This window comes from Perca flavescens, chromosome 20 (genome assembly GCF_004354835.1).
Source record: "Perca flavescens isolate YP-PL-M2 chromosome 20, PFLA_1.0, whole genome shotgun sequence".
Classification (NCBI taxonomy): Eukaryota; Metazoa; Chordata; class Actinopteri; order Perciformes; family Percidae; genus Perca; species Perca flavescens.
In genome coordinates this window covers 1,546,499-1,570,185 of record NC_041350.1, presented here as the reverse complement: position 1 = coordinate 1,570,185, position 23,687 = coordinate 1,546,499, and the positions used below count along the sequence as shown (strand labels likewise).

General features: G+C 43.8%; 1 protein-coding gene across 3 annotated transcripts; it reads right to left on the bottom strand.

The window, feature by feature from the left end:
* Nucleotides 1-3,901: 3,901 nt before the first annotated feature.
* On the bottom strand, nucleotides 3,902-23,632 carry LOC114547277 (dehydrogenase/reductase SDR family member 13). Of its 3 annotated transcripts, none has more exons than XM_028566558.1 (7): nucleotides 23,510-23,632; nucleotides 17,418-17,564; nucleotides 17,051-17,185; nucleotides 13,631-13,749; nucleotides 11,809-11,932; nucleotides 8,158-8,484; nucleotides 3,902-4,346 (listed from the first exon to the last, which is right to left on the bottom strand). In XM_028566558.1, the coding sequence occupies exons 3-7, from the start codon at nucleotides 17,178-17,180 to the stop codon at nucleotides 4,084-4,086; spliced, it is 963 nt and encodes a 320-aa protein (XP_028422359.1). In that variant the 5' UTR covers nucleotides 17,181-17,185; nucleotides 17,418-17,564; nucleotides 23,510-23,632; the 3' UTR covers nucleotides 3,902-4,083. The 3 variants fall into 3 exon arrangements, with proteins under 3 accessions (XP_028422359.1, XP_028422358.1, XP_028422360.1); XM_028566557.1 differs by having other exon boundaries at nucleotides 17,439-17,564; XM_028566559.1 differs by lacking the exons at nucleotides 17,418-17,564; nucleotides 23,510-23,632 and adding an exon at nucleotides 5,539-5,556 and having other exon boundaries at nucleotides 8,176-8,484; nucleotides 17,051-17,278.
* Between the last annotated feature and the right edge of the window lie 55 nt (nucleotides 23,633-23,687).

Genomic DNA, 23,687 nt, shown 5'->3' with positions numbered 1-23,687 from the left:
TGTCCCTCGTGTTGGCTTCCTGTCGTCCGTGCAACTTTTCGCTTTTCTTGGTCAAAATTTAAACTTTTTTTTTCAACATTTTGGTCGTCTTTTTCAACACTTTTTGTTGCTTTTCCACCAATCTCTTTGTCACTTTTTTTTCAAAGTTTTGTCACTTTTCTCAAAAGTTTTTAGTTTCTTATGCACATTTTGACATTTGTGTTTTTTCCCACATTTTTAAGCTTTTTCCAACGTTCGGTTTGAACCCGGGCCGCTGCAAAGGACTCGGCCTACATGGGGTGCACGCTCTTACTGGGGGAGCTAAGGTCAACCCCTCACATTTCTTTAAACAATAAAAGTTAAATGTATACAAATGCATCAATCTACAACAACTTTTATTTTCATTGTCACAATTTTTTTAAATGTCAACATAACCAAATCAACACAACTCACAAAAAAATCCAATTGTGCCTTATGCCGCCTTCCCACTGGCACTTGAAATCAGCTCCGTAATGTGAAATAGTCACGTTATTTTGATTTATTAATTTGTGTATAGGTCACGATTTTTGACATTTATTTTGAAAATTTGAATGTGTACATGTCACGATTCTCTATGACCTATAAACAGAAAGGCTGCTGTGTGGAGAAAAGCTGCCCAGGATGTTGACATGTCAGGTCAGTTAAATGTGATATATATAGAGGTATAATGTCAATAGTTAAATGTGATATATATAGAGGTATAATGTCAATAGTTAAATGTGATATATATAGTGGTATAATGTCAATAGTTAAATGTGATATATAGAGGTATAATGTCAATAGTTAAATGTGATATATATAGAGGTATAATGTCAATAGTTAAATGTGATATATATAGAGGTATAATGTCAATAGTTAAATGTGATATATATAGTGGTATAATGTCAATAGTTAAATGTGATATATAGAGGTATAATGTCAATAGTTAAATGTGATATATATAGAGGTATAATGTCAATAGTTAAATGTGATATATAGTGGTATAATGTCAATAGTTAAATGTGATATATATAGTGGTATAATGTCAATAGTTAAATGTGATATATAGAGGTATAATGTCAATAGTTAAATGTGATATATATAGAGGTATAATGTCAATAGTTAAATGTGATATATAGAGGTATAATGTCAATAGTTCGATGTCTGTTGCTAGCTAACCAATTAGGTTTGTTTATCAGTACCATAGCAAAGCTAACCAAATGCCTGACCAAACAGTGGTTATTAACAAAGCAAATATGTACGCACTGAATGACTGATATGAATGATGTAAACTGTGTGAGTGAGTGATAGATTCCTGAAGTGGAGAGTGTTTTTATGATGTGAGTGAAGTAATGCTTTCATGTATTATTGTGTATATATTTTATGAACTTTTGTAAGTATAACATCAACCTGTCCAGGGACTGCGGGTGGAAATTAGCATTTTTTGCTATAACCTGGCACATGACATCTAATGTTTTTTGTGCATTGTCCCTGATCAAATAAAGAAATAATAATAAACTTCCGCTGGAACTGTCGGATAGGAATCGTCCGTAGCCTGTCGCAAGAGTCGCAAATTTTTTCAACGCATCCGGATGACCAACTAACACGAGTTTTTCCGCACTCGTTCAGACCCGGTTCGAAACGCAGTCAGCGAATCTCAATAGGAAATGAATGACTTCCGGTCGTTTCGCAGGTGATTTCATGTACCAATGGATCAGATAACCAAACATACTGCATGGAATACCTTGTTCAGTTTAAACATGATTTATCATGCGTAATGCAAAGTTTGTTAACATTTAAGCTCACAATATACATGAAATACATATTTCAAGCAAAATAGTAGGAATATACATTTTTTTTTTTTAGCAGAGACCCCCCTCAAGGACCCCTGGGGGTCCCTGGGCCCTACTTTGGGAACCACTGTTACATATATATATATATATATATATATAAGTACATAGGGAAGGAGGTAGGGAAGGAAAGAGGAATCCACATTTAACAAGCTGACATCATACAAGTTTACCTGTTCACTAAATGACTCAAACTGATTAACAGATTAAATAGTTGGAGATTAATTTAATACTTGATAACTAATCATTTAATCTTTGCATCTCTAGACTATGTAATCCTTAAATATTGTCTCTTAGATCATTTATTTGAAGCGATTTTTAAGTTATTTATTTTTGGGATTTGTTAAATACACTTTCTGTGACACGATACGATCGACTCGATTTCCTCAGTATGTTTTTAAAAGAATGAGCTGCAGACAAATGAGTGAAACACCTTTTATTTCTATAAACTGCTAAACAATAGACATGTCCTCTTATCAAAAGTGACACTGAAACTGTATTTTATATTAGAGCACAAACAGATGTTTAAAACAAATCCCACATCAAAATAATTCAAACTGATTAAATAGTTGGACATTAATTTAATAGTTGATGACTAATCTGTTAATCTTTGCATCTCTAAACTATGTAATCGTTACATAATGTCTCTTAATTAGGGTTGGGTACCGAAACCTGGTGCTAATACGGCACCGGTGCCTAAACGACCGGTATGTACCGGACCGAATAACAACACAGATTTCGGTGCCAATTAAATGCCTCCTGCGCTGCTCTCTGATGCTCTGAAACAGACGTTAACGTTAACATAATACACCTGGCAGCAGGTAACGTTAGCCTAGCGTTAGCTAACAGCTGGATTAAACATGGTTAAAATGCTGACAGCTTACGTTAAACGGTGTGACTATATATCAATGTAGAGGATTCCTACACTGGGACGTTAAGCAGTGTGAATTTGCAATTGTCGGAAAAACAACACAGATGGTGCATTAAAATGTCACTTTAAGAGTTTTTTTAACATTAATATGAGTTCCCCCCAGCCTGCCTATGGTCCCCCAGTGGCTAGATATGGTGATAGGTGTAAACCGAGCCCTGGGTATCCTGCTCTGTCTTTGAGAAAATGAAAGCTCAGATGGACCAATCAGGAATCTTCTCCTTATGAGGTCATAGGAGAAAGGGTACCTCCCCTTTCTCTGCTTTGCCCACCCAGAGAATTTGGCCCACCCATGAGAGAGAGAGAGAGAGACATCATGGCTTTCAAATGAGCAAAGTGGCAGTTGGTCAAGACCACACCCCCCCCTCCCTCCCTCTCTCCTCCTCAATAGCTACAGACACAGAAATGGCACATCCTAAGGAAAGATCATTGTGGGACTGGCTCTAGTGGCTGGAATTCTGCACCAAGGCTGAATTTCGGGAAAGAGACTTCAGATACAGTATTAGGGACCACTAAGGTCTACAGTACAGGCCAAAAATTTTGACACACCTTCTCATTCAATGCGTTTCCTTTTTATTTTCATGACTATTGACATTGTAGATTCTCACTGAAGGCATCAAAACTATGAATGAACACATATGGAATTATGTACTTAACAAAAAAGTGTGAAATAACTGAAAACATGTCTTATATTTTAGATTCTTCAAAGTAGCCACCCTTTGCTTTTTTATTAATAAGGGAAATAATTCCACTAATGAACCCTGACAAAGCACACCTGTGAAGGTAAAACCATTTCAGGTGACTACCTCATGAAGCTCATTGAGAGAACACCAAGGGTTTGCAGAGTTATCAAAAAAAGCAAAGGGTGGCTACTTTGAAGAATCTAAAATATAAGACATGTTTTCAGTTATTTCACACTTTTTTGTTAAGTACATAATTCCATATGTGTTCATTCATAGTTTTGATGCCTTCAGTGAGAATCTACAACGTAAATAGTCATGAAAATAAATACACACATTGAATGAGAAGGTGTGTCCAAACTTTTGGCCTGTACTGTATATAAAAGCATCGAAAGAGCACCATGTCATGGAACCTTTTAAGCCTTGTGTGGCATTCAAAGTTATTGTAAAATACCCTATTCCCTTTTTTTTTTTTTTTTTTAAGTATCAGTTCAGGCACAGTTTTAAAATCGTTTTAGCACCGGTATCGGAAAAACCCAAACGATACCCAACCTTAGGCCTACTCTTAATTGTTCTGTATATTATTTAAAATCCTAATTATTACTCGGAGATTAAAAACAGTTTTGTTTCAGGCCAGGCCGCAGAAACTCTCGCTGAGCTCCCACAGCTTCTTGGCAGCGGCGTCGTCCGTCGCCTTCGACTCGATGTTCAGTTTCGGCTTGCAGCAGCTGAAGTATTGGCCGCTGGCGTGCTCGATGCCTGGCTCCAGGGCACAGTGCAGCGTGGTCTGAGCACCGGACTCGGCGTCCACGAAGAACAGAAACACGATGGGTTTCATCATGAGACTCCACCAGAAGCCAGCGTACCGCCCGATCTCCGTCTGGATGGCGCCTGGAGACACACGAAGGAAAATCTAAATCACAAAGTGCTTCAAAATGAAGTGAAATACAATAAATAAAAGATATAAGAATACAAAAGGTAAACAAACACAGGTAACATGAAATCAGACACACATAAAAACCTAAAAAAGAAGAAACGTGAAACACATGAAACAGTGTGTGTGTGTGTCTCTGTCTGTGTGTGTGTGTCTGTTTGTGTGTCGGTGTGTATGGGTGTGTCTGTGTGTGTGTGTGTGTGTGTGTGTCTGTTTGTGTCTGTGTGTGTCTGTATGTGTCTGTATGTGTGTGTGTGTGTGTGTGTGTGTGTGTGTGTGTGTGTGTGTGTGTGTGTGTGTGTGTGTGTGTGTGTGTGTGTGTGTATGTGTATGTGTGTGTGTGTGTGTGTCTGTTTGTGTCTGTGTGTGTCTGTATGTGTCTGTATGTGTGTGTGTGTGTGTGTGTGTGTGTCTGTTTGTGTGTCGGTGTGTATGGGTGTGTGTGGGTGTGTCCCTCTCTGTGTATGTGTGTGTGTGTGTGTGTGTCGGTTTGTGTGTCTGTGTGTGTGTGTGTCTGTGTGTCTGTGTGGGTGTGTGCGCGTCGGTGTGTATGGGTGTGTGTGTGTGTCTGTTTGTGTGTCTGTGTCTCTGTCTGTGTGTGTGTGTGTGTGTCTGTTTGTGTGTCTGTTTGTGTGTGTCCGCATGTGTATGTGTGTGTGTCTCTGTTTGTCTGTGTGTGTGTGTGTGTGTGTACCTGTTTTACTATATTTGTGGGGTCCAAAAACCGGAGAATACAGTATACTTGTGGGGTCTGCACAGCCTCGTGGGGGCCAAAATGCTGGACCCCACAAGTTTAAAGGGCTGTTTGAGGGTTAAGACTTGGTTTTAGGATTAGGGTTAGAATTAGGTTATGGTTAGGGGGAGGATAAGGGTTAAGGTTAGACATTTAGTTGTGATGGTTAAGGTTAGGAAGAAGAACACTGATTACGAGCGATTCCTTCACCCCGTAGTCATACTGCCAAGGGCAACCGTTACTGCCACGTGGTTTACAGGATCTTTGGTGAAACGGCAGTCAGCGTACCTGTGTGGAGGCTTACCTGTGTGGAGGCTGTAGCTAACTGTGTGGAGGCTGTAGCGTACCTGTGTGGAGGCGTACCTGGGTGGAGGCTGTAGCTAACTGTGTGGAGGCGTACCTGGGTGTAGGCGTACCTGGGTGGAGGCTGTAGCTAACTGTGTGGAGGCTGTAGCGTACCTGTGTGGAGGCGTACCTGGATGGAGGCTGTAGCTAACTGTGTGGGAGGCGTACCTGGGTGGAGGCTGTAGCTAACTGTGTGGAGGCGTACCTGGGTGGAGGCTGTAGCGTACCTGTGTGGAGGCGTACCTGGGTGGAGGCATACCTGGGTGGCTGTAGCTAACTGTGTGGAGGCGTACCTGGGTGGAGGCTGTAGCTAACTGTGTGGAGGCGTACCTGGGTGGCTGTAGCTAACTGTGTGGAGGCGTACCTGGGTGGAGGCTGTAGCTAACTGTGTGGAGGCTGTAGCTAACTGTGTGGAGGCGTACCTGGGTGGAGGCTGTAGCTAACTGTGTGGAGGCTGTAGCGTACCTGTGTGGAGGCGTACCTGGGTGGAGGCTGTAGCTAACTGTGTGGAGGCGTACCTGGGTGTAGGCGTACCTGGGTGGAGGCTGTAGCTAACTGTGTGGAGGCTGTAGCGTACCTGTGTGGAGGCGTACCTGGATGGAGGCTGTAGCTAACTGTGTGGAGGCGTACCTGGGTGGAGGCTGTAGCTAACTGTGTGGAGGCGCACCTGGGTGGAGGCTGTAGCGTACCTGTGTGGAGGCGTACCTGGGTGGAGGCATACCTGGGTGGCTGTAGCTAACTGTGTGGAGGCGTACCTGGGTGGAGGCTGTAGCTAACTGTGTGGAGGCGTACCTGGGTGGCTGTAGCTAACTGTGTGGAGGCGTACCTGGGTGGAGGCTGTAGCTAACTGTGTGGAGGCTGTAGCTAACTGTGTGGAGGCGTACCTGGGTGGAGGCTGTAGCTAACTGTGTGGAGGCTGTAGCGTACCTGTGTGGAGGCGTACCTGGGTGGAGGCTGTAGCTAACTGTGTGGAGGCGTACCTGGGTGTAGGCATACCTGGGTGGAGGCTGTAGCTAACTGTGTGGAGGCTGTAGCGTACCTGTGTGGGGCGTACCTGGATGGAGGCTGTAGCTAACTGTGTGGAGGCGTACCTGGGTGGAGGCTGTAGCTAACTGTGTGGAGGCTGTAGCGTACCTGTGTGGAGGCGTACCTGGGTGGAGGCATACCTGGGTGGCTGTAGCTAACTGTGTGGAGGCGTACCTGGGTGGAGGCTGTAGCTAACTGTGTGGAGGCGCACCTGGGTGGAGGCTGTAGCTAACTGTGTGGAGGCGTACCTGGGTGGAGGCTGTAGCTAACTGTGTGGAGGCTGTAGCTAACTGTGTGGAGGCGTACCTGGGTGGAGGCTGTAGCTAACTGTGTGGAGGCTGTAGCGTACCTGTGTGGAGGCGTACCTGGGTGGAGGCTGTAGCTAACTGTGTGGAGGCGTACCTGGGTGTAGGGCGTACCTGGGTGGAGGCTGTAGCTAACTGTGTGGAGGCTGTAGCGTACCTGTGTGGAGGCGTACCTGGATGGAGGCTGTAGCTAACTGTGTGGAGGCGTACCTGGGTGGAGGCTGTAGCTAACTGTGTGGAGGCGTACCTGGGTGGAGGCTGTAGCGTACCTGTGTGGAGGCGTACCTGGGTGGAGGCATACCTGGGTGGCTGTAGCTAACTGTGTGGAGGCGTACCTGGGTGGAGGCTGTAGCTAACTGTGTGGAGGCGTACCTGGGTGGCTGTAGCTAACTGTGTGGAGGCGTACCTGGGTGGAGGCTGTAGCTAACTGTGTGGAGGCTGTAGCTAACTGTGTGGAGGCGTACCTGGGTGGAGGCTGTAGCTAACTGTGTGGAGGCTGTAGCGTACCTGTGTGGAGGCGTACCTGGGTGGAGGCTGTAGCTAACTGTGTGGAGGCGTACCTGGGTGTAGGCGTACCTGGGTGGAGGCTGTAGCTAACTGTGTGGAGGCTGTAGCGTACCTGTGTGGAGGCGTACCTGGATGGAGGCTGTAGCTAACTGTGTGGAGGCGTACCTGGGTGGAGGCTGTAGCTAACTGTGTGAGGCGTACCTGGGTGGAGGCTGTAGCGTACCTGTGTGGAGGCGTACCTGGGTGGAGGCATACCTGGGTGGCTGTAGCTAACTGTGTGGAGGCGTACCTGGGTGGAGGCTGTAGCTAACTGTGTGGAGGCGTACCTGGGTGGCTGTAGCTAACTGTGTGGAGGCGTACCTGGGTGGAGGCTGTAGCTAACTGTGTGGAGGCTGTAGCTAACTGTGTGGGAGGTACCTGGGTGGAGGCTGTAGCTAACTGTGTGGAGGCTGTAGCGTACCTGTGTGGAGGCGTACCTGGGTGGAGGCTGTAGCTAACTGTGTGAGGCGTACCTGGGTGTAGGCGTACCTGGGTGGAGGCTGTAGCTAACTGTGTGGAGGCTGTAGCGTACCTGTGTGGAGGCGTACCTGGATGGAGGCTGTAGCTAACTGTGTGGAGGCGTACCTGGGTGGAGGCTGTAGCTAACTGTGTGGAGGCGTACCTGGGTGGAGGCTGTAGCGTACCTGTGTGGAGGCGTACCTGGGTGGAGGCATACCTGGGTGGCTGTAGCTAACTGTGTGGAGGCGTACCTGGGTGGCTGTAGCTAACTGTGTGGAGGCGTACCTGGGTGGAGGCTGTAGCTAACTGTGTGGAGGCGTACCTGGGTGGAGGTGTACCTGTGTGGAGGCGTACCTGGGTGGAGGCTGTAGCAGGTGACGTCGGAGCCCTGCAGCCTCTTGGCGAGCTCGTAGGTGAAGAGCACGTTGCACAGTTTGCTGTGGCAGTACTTGTGGAAGAGCTGAAGATCGCCATCGCCAAGCGCCACGTCTCTGTGGGTCGTCAGGCAGTTGAAGTCCACCTTGCCCATCTCGTAGGCCTTGGAGGCCACGGTCACCACGCGGCTACGCCCGCTCGCCTTCAGACGCTCCAGCAGCAGCACCGTCAGCAGGAAGTGACCCAGGTGGTTCACGCCGAAGATCATCCCGAAACCGTCCTCCGTCTTACCGCCATTCATCAGACCTGAAGACACAAACATCGCGGTTACACAACCATCACTGTTACACAAACATCACTGTTACACAGTTACACAAACATCGCGGTTACACAAACATCGCGGTTACACAAATATCGCGGTTACACAAACATCACATTTACACAAACATCGCGGTTACACAAACATCGCGGTTACACAAACATCACAGTTACACAAACATCACATTTACACAAACATCGCGGTTACACAAACATCACAGTTACACAAACATCGCGGTTACACAAACATCACAGTTACACAAACATCGCGGTTACACGAACATCACGGTTACACAAACATCGCGGTTACACAAACATCGCGATTACACGAACATCACGGTTACACAAACATCGCGGTTACACAAACATCGCGATTACACGAACATCACGGTTACACAAACATCGCGGTTACACAAACATCGCGATTACACAAACATCACAGTTACACAAACATCGCGATTACACGAACATCACGGTTACACAAACATCGCGGTTACACAGTTACACAAACATCACAGTTAAACAAACATCGCGATTACACAAACATCGTGGTTACACAAACATCGCGGTTACACAAACATCGTGGTTACACGAACATCGCGGTTACACAAACATCGCGGTTACACAAACATCGCGGTTACACAGTTACACAAACATCACAGTTACACGAACATCGCGGTTACACAAACATCGCGGTTACACAAACATCGCGGTTACACAGTTACACAAACATCACAGTTACACAAACATCGCGATTACACGAACATCGCGGTTACACAAACATCGCGGTTACACAAACATCGCGGTTACACAGTTACACAAACATCACGGTTACACAAACATCGCGGTTACACAAACATCGCGGTTACACAAACATCACGGTTACAAAAACATCACAGTTACACAAACATCGCGGTTACACAAACATCGCGGTTACACAAACATCACGGTTACAAAAACATCGCGGTTACACAAACATCACAGTTAAACAAACATCACATTTACACAAACATCGCGGTTACACAAACATCACAGTTACACAAACATCGCGGTTACACAAACATCACAGTTACACAAACATCGCGGTTACACGAACATCACGGTTACACAAACATCGCGGTTACACAAACATCGCGATTACACGAACATCACGGTTACACAAACATCGCGGTTACACAAACATCGCGATTACACGAACATCACGGTTACACAAACATCGCGGTTACACAAACATCGCGATTACACAAACATCACAGTTACACAAACATCGCGATTACACGAACATCACGGTTACACAAACATCGCGGTTACACAGTTACACAAACATCACAGTTAAACAAACATCGCGATTACACAAACATCGTGGTTACACAAACATCGCGGTTACACAAACATCGTGGTTACACGAACATCGCGGTTACACAAACATCGCGGTTACACAAACATCGCGGTTACACAGTTACACAAACATCACAGTTACACGAACATCGCGGTTACACAAACATCGCGGTTACACAAACATCGCGGTTACACAGTTACACAAACATCACAGTTACACAAACATCGCGATTACACGAACATCGCGGTTACACAAACATCGCGGTTACACAAACATCGCGGTTACACAAACATCGCGGTTACACAGTTACACAAACATCACAGTTACACAAACATCGCGATTACACGAACATCGCGGTTACACGAACATCGCGGTTACACAAACATCGCGGTTACACAAACATCGCGGTTACACAGTTACACAAACATCACAGTTACACAAACATCGCGATTACACGAACATCACGGTTACACAAACATCGCGGTTACACAAACATCGCGATTACACGAACATCACGGTTACACAAACATCGCGGTTACACAAACATCGCGATTACACAAACATCACAGTTACACAAACATCGCGATTACACGAACATCACGGTTACACAAACATCGCGGTTACACAGTTACACAAACATCACAGTTAAACAAACATCGCGATTACACAAACATCGTGGTTACACAAACATCGCGGTTACACAAACATCGTGGTTACACGAACATCGCGGTTACACAAACATCGCGGTTACACAAACATCGCGGTTACACAGTTACACAAACATCACAGTTACACGAACATCGCGGTTACACAAACATCGCGGTTACACAAACATCGCGGTTACACAGTTACACAAACATCACAGTTACACAAACATCGCGATTACACGAACATCGCGGTTACACAAACATCGCGGTTACACAAACATCGCGGTTACACAGTTACACAAACATCACGGTTACACAAACATCGCGGTTACACAAACATCGCGGTTACACAAACATCACGGTTACAAAAACATCACAGTTACACAAACATCACGGTTACAAAAACATCGCGGTTACACAAACATCACAGTTAAACAAACATCGCGATTACACAAACATCGCGGTTACACAAACATCGCGGTTACACAAACATCGCGGTTACACAGTTACACAAACATCACAGTTACACGAACATCGCGGTTACACAAACATCGCGGTTACACAAACATCGCGGTTACACAGTTACACAAACATCACAGTTACACGAACATCGCGGTTACACAAACATCGCGGTTACACAAACATCGCGGTTACACAGTTACACAAACATCACAGTTACACAAACATCGCGATTACACGAACATCGCGGTTACACAAACATCGCGGTTACACAAACATTGCGGTTACACAGTTACACAAACATCACAGTTACACAAACATCGCGGTTACACTTCAAGCTGCAGCTGAACGGTAGACTTGATGGAGCTAATCGCTCATTTTATTCGTTAACCTCCAGGTCAGATGCTATTTTAATCTCAGTGGTCCAGGAAGTATTAGCTTAGCTTAGCACACATCTTTAGCCTAACTTAGCACACATCTTAAGCGTAGTTTAGCACACTTCTTGAGCCTAGTTTAGCACACTTCTTGAGCCTAGTTTAGCACACTTCTTAAGCCTATTTTAGCACACTTCTTGAGCCTAGTTTAGCACACTTCTTAAGCCTATTTTAGCACACTTCTTGAGCCTAGTTTAGCACACTTCTTGAGGCTATTTTAGCACATTTATTGACTCATTTATCACTCTGACATCTCTCCATTTGTGCATGAATAGGTCCTGAGCATGTCTGTGTGTATTTCAGGCCTGTGTGTGTAGTGATATCTAACAAACAGAGTGTAAATTGTAATTTCCCCCACTGGGGATCAATAAACAGTATAAATTAATTAATAAATTAAGACGCCCGTGTTTTTAATATTTGACCATTTGTTTACCGGCGTTGTTGATGAGCAGATCCAGCCTGGACTCGGAGCGGAGGAACTCGTCAGCAAAAGAGCGAACCGACTTCAGACTGGCCAGGTCCAGCTGCATGAAGATCACCTGGCTGTTCCCCGTCTCCTGAACGCAACAACAACAACAACAACAACACCACCACGCACGGGTTAGAAAACACAATCAAACACTTACAGCAAATACTGCGTTCCATTGGTACTCGGAAGTCACATTTTCAAAGTCGGTAACATACAGTTACCATCACTCCTGTCTTATTTATGTCTAATTAAATCATGCGTACACACAGTAATGTCTGAAGTCTGATTTCTGGTCCTGCAGAGATCCACGCAGAGCTTTCACCGTAGTAAGTGGCCTGAAGTTTATACTTCTTAGTGTGTTGGTGTATTTAAGAGAATAGCAGGGCAGGCATGTGTGTGTGTGTGTGTCTGTGTGCATGTGTCTGTGTGTGTGTGTGTGTGTGTGTGTGTGTGTGTGTGTGTGTGTGTGTGTGTGTGTGTGTGTGTGTGTGTGTGCTTGCTCTTGGGGGAATTACTAGAATTGTTGGGGCTTTGTAAGTGTGGTCTAGACCTGCTTTATCTATAAAGTCTCGAGATAACTCTTATGATTTGATACTATAAATAAAATTGAATTGAATTGTGTCAGATGGGATAATAATTCACCCCCTCCGCATACTGGCAGCTTGTTAGAGCAGTTTTTCTCAAATGGGGGTACGTGTCCCCCTAGGGGTACTCTGGAGGACTGCAGGGGGTACATGTCCCTACCTCTTCCACTATTGACATATTGTTACATGTACAAGTTCTGGAGAAAAACAGTGATATTTTCTGATTATCCACGATAAACACGAGTAAATAACGTCTAAACGATCTAGATCTAGAAAAGGCGATTCATGCTTTCATTAGTTCAAGGTTGGATTACTGTAATGCTCTTTATGTCGGTCTGAATCAGACCTCCATCTCAAGTCTTCCACTTGTGCAAAATGTTGCTGCTCGCTTTTTAACAAATGCATCTAGATGTGCACATATTATAATATAACCTATACTTAAATTGTTTAATATTCCATTTAGAGAATGTGTGATGTGCACCAACAACACCAAAACAAATTCCTTGTATGTGTTAAAAAACGTGCTTGGCAATAAAACCCATTTTGATTCTGATTACTCCCATTCTCTCCACACCCCACATCGGCTCCCTGTGTGTTTTAGAATAGATTTCAAGGTTTTATTGTCTGCTTTCAAGGCCTTAAATGATCTGGCCCTGGAGTATTTGTCTGAACTTTTAACATTGCGGGAGCACAACTGGTCATTGCGTTCTTCAAATCAGCGAGTTTTAGAAGTGCCGAGGTCAAGGTATAAACGGTAGGGGGGGTGATCAGGCTTTTGTAGTTGCTGCCCCGAGACTCTGAAACAAGTTACCCCCTGATATTCACACTATCACAGATGGAGCTCTTTTTAGGTCCAAACTCAAAACGTATCTGTTTCGTCTGGCCTTTAATACATAGCTGTGGTGTGACAATTTCATTCTTTTGTTTCTGTGTAAGCTTTTCTGATTTTACTGTTTTCTATGTTCATTCTTTCTATTGTATGATGATATTTGTTTATTATTATTTAACCTTTATCTAACCAGGTTAGTCTCATTGAGATATAAAATCTCTTTTTCAAGAGAGACCCGGCCAAGATAGCAGAACAAGTTAGTTAATAATCACAAAACAATCACAAAAGAGGCAAAGACATTTTGATTGATTGATTGATTGATAAACAAAAGTTTAATTTGTGACCTCTACAGGTAGGAGAGTTTCTTCTTTACCTGGATGATTTCCTGAGCGGCGGCCTCGGCTCGCCGTCTGTCCCTGCAGGCCAGGATCACCCTCGCCCCCCTTCTGGCCAAATCCATCGCCGTGGTCTTACCGATGCCGGTGTTTGCTCCTGGAGAGGGAGGACAGAGTAAGAGAGAGGACAGTTTTATCAGCCGTTAACAGATGGAAATGGTTGGTTCAGACAGAGATATCTCAACAACTACTGGATGGATCGACACAGGGTTCATACGCATTTTAACCAATACTTTTCGGCAAATTTTCATGACTATGTGTTCCTGAAAATGTCAGTTGACATCATACAATAAGAATACTAATCTGTGTTAAAGTTTACCCTCAGTAACTATAAAATGAATGATAATGTCTGTAGTTCATAGTAGGATTCATAATATCACTCCCCGAATACAACGCTGAGGTTAAGACCATGTGAAAATACATTAATCACGTATTATTATGCTGTGTTAAAAACAATTCCATGACTTTTCCAAAACTTTCTGGGTCTTTTTATGTTTCCAAAACCTTTCCAGGCCTGGAATTTGCATTTTTCAAATTCCATAACTTTTCCAGGTTTTTTCAAAACGTATGAACTCTGTCTCCATGACATTTCTGATAGACATTCGGACAGAAAAACTGCCCCATAAGTGTTTGTTCCAGCATCATTCTGACCTATATTTAGGTTTCTAGTGGTGGCGCCCTCTAGAGGCCGTAGTAGTTCTGATGGGAGCAAAGCTGGAAGTAAGGTGAGGAAGTATAAGTGCACCAAATGTCCTGGTAAGGATACAGGTTTGGGGGGGTGCGGGGGGGGGTGTCAAACAAACAACGCAGGACTTTCACCCAGGAGAGCGGGGTTCATGTCCTATTTGGAAAGAAAAGGATAAAGAGGGCTGTCTGCTGACCCACTGCTGCTGGGTCTAATGTTAGTTGTGGGGTCCCGACAGCTTTGTGGGGCCAAAATGCTGGTCCCCACGAGTTTAAAGGGCTGTTTGAGGGTTTAGACTTGGTTTTAGGATTAGGGTTAGAATTAGGTTATGGTTAGGGTGAGGGTGAGGGTGAGGGTGAGGGTTAAGGTTAGGCATTTAGTTTTGATGGTTAAGGTTAGGGTAAGGGGCTAGGGAATGCAATGTCCCCACAAAGATGTGTGTGTGTGTGTGTCTGTGTGCATGAAGCCACAGTATATTAACTACAAAAGACTAGACTACACAACTGATCCTACTTTGGTTTGATTAAATGAAAGGAGGAGTTAAAGGGCTAACTATATAGGTACCTGTCTAATGTATATGAGAGCATGTTTTATGATGCATGAGCGTATGTGTTGAGAGATGCTTATTTTCTGTATTATGTGTTGTCTTTGTAAAGCTCCGGAACGAACAGAGTCCAAAAAATTTTTTAATAAAGTGCATCTTATATTATATTATCTTTAGGGAACACCATTCTGTAAAAGATTAAGTGACTTATGTCCATATTTTGAGATACATTAATCTACTACTGTGCAGGAAAGGGACATCTTGAGAACAGTATGTGTGACAAAACAATCAAAGTCCACTTTCTAGCTTTTCTTAAGGTTATTTTTCACAAAAAAAAAAAACAACGTTGTTTTGGCTCTCAAAGAAGCGGTAGCTGTTGTTGGAACATTTCCATCTGACGTTAAGTTATCTAAAGTGCCTGATGGCTGTAAATAGTCTGGAGTCCAGTTAGTGACACTCCACCCAAAACACGTCTATTTAGCATCAAACAGGGACTTCCTTTCAGGCTAAAAGCAGAAAGAACCTGCTCATACACAGACAGGGTTCTTATTTATACTGATACATGCATTACTTGACAGTGGAAACAACATTTTATCAGCCGTGTTTGAGCTTTCGACAGAATCACAGGGTCTTCCTCGTGAACTTTGTGACAGTGAGGTTGTGTCGAGCACTTTTTCACACATTGAGAATAAGCTTTTGACCCATTCTCAAAAACTTCTATAAGAGAAATATGGGTTTCTTTTAACCAAATTGCCAAAAACTTTTAGTAAATACTTGATCACTACTTTCATTGAATTTTGGGTATTAAATTTTATATAATTTGAACACATTTAAATGGATTTAAAACCTGTCTAAACTTTGAGATACAAGTCTGTGATTATCCATCAACATGCATTCCTCTAATGTTAGCCAAAATAATTATTCATTTCAAAATTAGGTATAATCTCCTATAAATTAAATGTATTAACCATGGATTCCAAAAATAAGTGTAAAACTAGCGGTAATAAGCTGGTGTTAATAAAAAAATAGCATCGAAAACGTCGAAAAAAGTGCTTAAAAAAAGCGACAAAAACGTCAGAAAATGTGTCAAGAAATATAAAAAAAACTGTAAAAAAAATTTAATTAAAAAAAAAGTTAATTTTGACCCAGAAGGATGCAAATGCATGGTCAACAGAAGAGTTAATACACCGATATTTCTGAGACTGTACAGTTCACACATTAGGAATGAGCTTTTAACGTCAAATAATAGATATAGAATAATAAAGTCCAACATTTGGACTCCGGGCTCCTCGAAGGGTGTTTTCAGACCTGCCTCATTTGGTCCGGACTTTTGGACTTTTCAAAATTACAGGTGTGAAACCTCACCCAGACCACGGTCTAGATCAAAAGACCAAATTTTGGTCCGATAAAAAGAGGTGGTCTCGGTCCGGTTTGGATGGTTCGGACTTTCGGACCAAATACAAGAAGCTCTGGCAGGCTCTCCTTTGGGAAGCTCCTTTAAGGAATAGCTCGGTGCTTAGTGTGTAGGCTACATGAGAGAGTGAGTGACAGCTGTCGGCTATCAGAGCAGAGAATACATCAGCAGTTTACTTAAGTGTTAGTAAATGTACAGCGTAGGTTTCCGTTTGAATAAATGCTGCAGAAAGAAAGTTCCTGTTTCTTGCTTCTCAAAATCACAACAAAACCAAAGTCAGTAGGAGAGAGCAGCAGCAGTCAGTTGCAAAAACTCAGACGCAGAGAGAGGAGACGAGAGGACGGGGAAGCCCGTCTACAAACCAATCAGTTATAAGTATCTGGAGACCCAGCTCACGTATGTGATGACGGCAGGACGTAGTTTAGTCACGTAGAGATCTTTAGTGCGCTAACATAACTGCTGTGTGAGACCAAAACTTTCTGGATCAAATGTAGACAATGTAACTGAAATATGAACCTTGGTCCGGACCTTGGTTCTCACCAGCTCTAACTCTAAGCTAAATCCCTCAGGCATTTCAGAATAAAGGTCCTCTGATTGTTTAAATGTCTCCTTACTGTGTAGAAACGCGTCTTTTTCCACTGATAAAGCGAGTTTTTCTCCGCCATCACTTCCGTTTCAGCTGTTTTGTGCATATTTCTAATAGTTTCAGTCAGTTGTAAAAGTGTAATCGTGTGCTCTGCAGAATGTGAACTCACCGGTGACGATGGCGATTTTTCCGTGTAACTTTGCAGCACTTTTACATCTGGGCAGCTTGAGAAAAGTCATGTGGAGAAGAAAATAACCTCCGACTAGCAGAGCAGCGAACAGCAGCAGCTCCAGTATCATCCTGCCTGCAGACACACACACGTTCAGACACTTAGTGAAGGAAACATGTGAAGTGATCAGATCCTCCCCCTGGCTGAGTGGTTCCCCCGCGGAGGCACTTTGACCCACCCACTGTAGGCTGTGTAACTAACAAGGGTGGAGAGACACAGAGAGTGTGTGTGTGTGTGTGTGTGTGTGTGTGTGTGTGTGTGTGTGGGGACTCTAGCTTATGCAACAGTTTTATCAGCAGCTCCGCACCCTTTCCCCCCTTTGGCTAACCTCTTTCTTCTCTGAACTGTTTCTGCGATCAGGTTTCCTTCAGATTCTTGCACCAAAACTCCACTTCCACTTTACAGGAGAAGAAAAAGACAAAGCCTTCCTCTGTCCTTCCACCGTTTATCTGACCTGAAGACAGAAACGCAGACAGTTATTTTATGTGTTGAAAGTTTTCTGAATTGTTCTGTTTAGATATGCAAATGAGGCGTTATCTAACACTAACTTTTGGTGAATTTATGAGACATCTTCAGACACTAACAGACAAAGTGCAGTCAAATACATTATTGTATAAGGTACTTGAAAGCTAACCTGGTCCTACCAGACTCTGGTACATTTCATTTGTCCAGAGAGTCTGGCCACTCTCCATTGACAAGTGTTAATTTCCTTGAAGGCGGGTACTCTGTTGAAGTTTAAAACTATTGGATCCGCCCAGAGCCACTCTGGATCTGCCATAACCAATCGCTGACGTTTGGTCGTGATGTTTGTCATGTGCAATAAGAGGGGAGAGCGACAATTATATTTAGCATTAGTATTGCTAGAATTAGCCTTAGCCGACTCCTTCACCACTAACAGAGCGACCTGGAAAATCAAACTGTTCCCAAACCCCGTGGGGAGGAGGGCCACGACATCATGGCCACCAACACAACTCAGCAAAGATTGGTCTTGCTCCGACTTTAACTTCTGGATATTCGCCAGCGTTGCCACAACGGACCGAATGGCTTCACTCGCATCTTTCTCCGCCGCCATTATGGAACTACAACTCAAACTAGCGCACGACCTGAACGCCATCGTTCTCAGCCACTCCCTCTGTTCGCTGGTTGGACCCCCAAATATTTGGCCGGAGAAAACCCAAGAATATACCGCAAACCCGGACAGAGTACTGAAGGGAAATGAAAGCGGAAGTACGTAGGAGGGCACAGCCAGGCTACTTGAAATACTTGAGTAAAAGTACAAGTATGTTACCAGAAACAGACTTTGATAGAAGTTAAAGTCACCTTTTAACATATTACCTGAGTAGGCTAAAAGGAGCTACTCTGAAAAGTTGAAAAAATGTTTCTCAGCCAATGACTGCAGCACTATGGAGAGGCCTTCAAGACATCACCAGCTATAAGAGACCATCCCCCACTGCTGAGGCTAACAATGGCCTTGCCGATAACCTGAATGCCTTCTACTGCAGGTTTGAGAGGGAAACACTCACACCCCTCCCCCACTCCAGACCAACTGCAGCCCCACCCAACACCCCCGATACTCAATCCACACTCATCATATGTGAACAGGATGTCTGCTGCCTCTTTCAGAGGCAAAGCACCAGGCCCTGATGGTATAAAACCCTCTTGCTCAGGCCCTGTGCTGTCCAGCTAGCACCAATCTTCACACAAATATCCAACAGATCACAGGAGCTGTGCAAAGTCTCCTCATGCTTCAAAAGCTCCACCATCATCATCCCAGTCCCCAAGAAACCCTCCATCACTGGACTGAAAGACTAAAGACCTGTGGCCTTGACTTCAGTCGCCATGAAGTCCTTTGAACGCTTGGTGTTGACCCACCTCAAAAACATCACAGGTCACCAGCTGGACCCCCAGCAGTTTGCCTACAATGGATGATGCAGTGAACATGGGGCTGCACTTCACCCTGCAACACCTTGACCAGCCAGGGACCTACGTCAGGATCCTGTTTGTGGACTTTAGCTCAGGGTCCAACAATATCATAATGAAATCCTTACCGCCAAACTCTCTCAGCTCACTGTATCTCCTGCCATCTGTCAGTGGATCTCCAGCTTCCTGACTGTCAGCATGTGCGGCTGAGAGATGTCACATCTGGAACAATCAGCACTGGTGCACCACAGGGATGTGTCCTTTCCCCACTTCTCTTCTTCCTCTACACAAATAACTACCTCCAAGCACCCAACTGTCAAACTCTTAAAATTTGCTGAAGACGTCACTTGGGCTTATCCAGGATGGTGACGCGTCTGCATATCGGCAAAAGGTTGATAGGTTGGTGCTCTGGTGCAGTCAACACAACCTAGAGCGAAACACTCTAAAGACTGTGGAGATGACAGTGGACTTTAGGAAGCATCCCACAGTGCTGCCCCCACCCTCGCAATATCCAGCAGCCCAGTGTCAAATGTGGACTCACTCATCATTTCCCAGGATCTGAAGTGGGAGTCCAACATCAACGCCATCCTTAAAAAGGCTCAGCATAGGATGTACTTCCTACGGCAACTGCAAAATTGGTGTTGTATTATCTGCTAGCAAACGATAGCTGGTACATGTTGCCTTATGCTAACGTTAGCACATTGGAATTGCATTCTTGCTCTGATGTCAATGTCTTATTCCCTATGATATCTTGCATAAAGGACAATTCTGGCGCCAAATGAACCTAGGGGTTAATAACATATGTGCATCGAGTCGACCGTTCTCTGGGATCTGTTTTCATGCTAATCCAATGTGTCTCTATCTTGAAACAAGTTAAAACCCTGAGTTACATCTAGCTCCTGCCTGCCTGCCCCTCACTGCGTTTGAGTCCACATTCCCTGCTCCCACGTCACCGGTCCCTACATGCAAACCCACCGGTCCCTAATGCTTTGGTTTGCATGTAGGGACCCTTATTATGCTACCATTTAAGTGTGTTGCTATTTTGAGCCTTACTAGTGGTATAAAATAGTGTATTATCAAATGCCCCGAATGCTAGCATTGGCAGCTAATCTCCGGTTTGCATGAAAACATGTCCCAGAGAACAGTCGACTCACACATGTAATAAACGCCTATGTTCATTTTGTGCCAGAATTGTCCTTTAAACCTATATTTCACATAAACACAAATTCTGAAAGTAGGATGATGTCAAAGTACATTTTTTGGTCTACCTATGCAAGTCCCTTTTGTTTAGCCCATGTAGTAACTTCATGAAAAGATTTATCAGCCACCATTTGCTTAGTGCTATCCTCGCAGTTAAATTATTGGGCTAAACCCAGTAGTTTTAAATCTCCCAGTTTCCTTATCTGTCCCTTATCACAACCTGCATAGGTTCTAAGAGAGAGAGACTTAGGTTGGACAATATCTCACACATGTAATCTTTTATTTTACTATACTCTGACTTTCTAGGAGCAAAACAGGACAATCCTTTGAGCTCCGATTTTGTGCCCAGTCTTTTTGCACACACCTCAGCGAGGGAGAGGGATAAGCAACATTATGTTGCATCAGAATCAGCTGATGAAGCGCAAGATATGCGAGACCTGCAGCAGTCTTGCTGACCCTTCAACCGCCGATGGTGGCTGACGTGGAGGAGCATGAGGTCACTACTTCCACTGACCACAACTATACAAAAGACACAGGCCCTGGCTTCGTAGAACCATGCGTGAAGCCATCCTGCCAGGCTACGATGTTAGCACTGGCAAGTGAGGGTGCACGGTTCCGAGACGAGGTCCGTGAGTTAAGGGCTAACTAACCCTCTCTCTGCGTATGAGTTTTTTCCAAATTACTGCTACTCTCTCCTACTGACTGCTGCTCTCTCCTACTGACTGCTGCTTTCCCCTACTGACTACTACTCTCTCCTACTGACTGCTGCTCTCTCCTACTGACTGCTACTCTCTCCTACTGACTGCTGCTCTCCTACTGACTGCTACTCTCTCCTACTGACTGCTACTCTCTCCTACTGACTGCTACTCTCTCCTACTGACTGCTGCTCTCCCCTACTGACTGCTACTCTCTCCTACTGACTGCTACTCTCTCCTACTGACTGCTACTCTCTCCTACTGACTGCTACTCTCTCCTACTGATTGCTACTCTCTCCTACTGACTGCCGTGCCTCTTTTTGTTTTGTTGTGATGTTGAGAAGCAAGACACGGGAACTTTATTTCTGCAGCATTTATTCAGAGACAAACTGAAACCTACGCTGTACATTTACTACCACTTAAATAAACTGCTGATGTATTCTCTGCTCTGATAGCCGACAGCTGTCTTTTCTGAACGCTGACACCGTCACTCTCTCCCACTAAGCACCGAGCTATTCCTTAAAAGGAGCTATTCCTCGGTCTTGTAACACGAGGAGTCTGCCAGAGCTTCTTGTATTTGGTCCGAAAGTCTGAACCATCCAAAAAAATGCATTCACACTATAAAGAAACTGGACCATGGTTCAGTTTGGTCCGGACCGAGACCACCTCTTTTTATCGCACCAAAATTTGGTCTTTCGATCCGGACCATGGTCCGAGGGAGGTTTCACATCTGTAATTTTGGTTCGGATCAAACTAAAAAGTCTGAAAGTCCGGACCAAACGAGGTATGTGTGAAAACGCCCTTAATGTATTTAAGATTATCAGATCTAATCTTATTGGCCACCAAAAGAACAAATTCAAAATAGTCTCCCAATGTGTTTCTTAAATAACTTTAAGATACTGCACCTCCATCATTGATTGTTTCGAAATATTTATAGAAAAGCCAAGTAACCTGAGATACAAGTACAAGCACCGCAACACTGCAAACTACCTGATCTCAATAACACCACAAGGTGTTATTTATATCTTATGAGTCAAAAGGATGAGGTGGTCACACAAGTGACAAGCACATAACGGAAAATTGTGGCTTTCTTGATAAATTGTCACCAGGAGATGTCATTCTAGCTGATAGAGGCTTCAATGTGAAAGAGACAGTGGGTATGTACTGTGCTCAATTGAAAATACCAGCGTTTACCAAAGGCAAGCAACAGATGCATCCACTGGAGCTAGAGGCAACTAGGGGACTTGCAGCCGTCAGGATCGTGGAGCGAGTCATTGGCCTGGTGAGGAACAAGTACACTATTCTTCAGACCACCACCCCTCTTTCCCTCTGCCAAGCCGGCACGCAAGGAAAGCCCTCCATTGACAAAATGGCAACAGTTTGCTGTGCTCTTTGTAACATTTGCCCATCTGTCATACCTACATACCTTCCTTGTACATTTTAATGTCAACAGTATCTCTTTAGTATTTATATGGACTCTGAACTACAATGAACAATTACTATTAATGCAATTATTAATCATAATTTGTTTATTGTCCATTTGTGAATGTATGATTTGTTACATGACTACAAACACATGCACACAATACAACATACAATATATACAATGACAAAAAAGAGGTAATCAATTAATTCATTTATAAATGCTGCAACTCTGTTCTTTTAAACGAAGGCTGGCTGCTTTTCTTTGTTGTCCTCGGGTCAAATTTCACACGTTTTTTAAAAATGTCTTTATCGGAAAAGTGGGTTTCTTTCAACCAAATGTTCAGGAAACTAATGTAGACTGTTCCATAAAACGCTCTGCACAAGTTAAATAAATGATCAGCCCACTACTTTCTTTAAATTAAATCCACAAAGACATTCAAAAAGCGCAGAAAAAAAATGACAAACATCGGAGAGGAAAGCAACAAAAGTTTTGAAAGATGACCGAAATGCTGAAAAAAAGACGGGAAAATAACAAGGGTTAAACAATTGTTCATTTCTTATACTGAAGTGGCATTGTTGAAACTGGACCCTAAAATCTATTATTTTATCTGCTTTTATATTTTTAATTGTGTTTAACTGCTCTTTAATGTTTAAATTATTATACTGCACTGTAACTTCTCATATTTTATCAGTTTTAACCGCTCTTTAATGTTGCTGATAATAAAGCTACCTTGCCTTGCCAACTTCATTTCTTGTTTGTTTGCTTTTTGCATTCCACACACTTCCAAATCTTTGGCACCCTGCTCAGCTTCAGACATGACGTGATTTCGTTTGCATTGCTCGGATGTGCAAAAGAGGATGTCTGTGTCATTAACAGGGTTTCCCCCAGTAACATCCCTCAGGTGCCTTCTCAAGGTTAGCACTTGAGGAGAGGTTTGGCACAGTAACCATTTACCCAGCAGCTCAGGCAATACCCCTTTTGTAATGAATTCTTCCACTCTATTGTAGGCCTCATCAAAAAAGTATTGATCAAATTGGACTCATTGCATAAAAACTTCTTTTGGTGTCCATACAACGAAATCCATGTACATTACCTCAGCTAAACACATTTGGGCCAGCAGTTGGTACATGTAACTATGATCTTACTTGAGGGTCATACCTTCCGCAGTCACAGTAAGGCAGAAATGTGGGTCGCTGACACATTCCTTGAGAGCACGGCCATTTGCATTAAAAGGACATTTTATTTCAAGCACACCGCTTTGGCAATCACAGGTCACCACACACCATCAAAATGCTCCTAGACATGGTAGGTCCGGGTTGATAAAGAGCCCTGATGC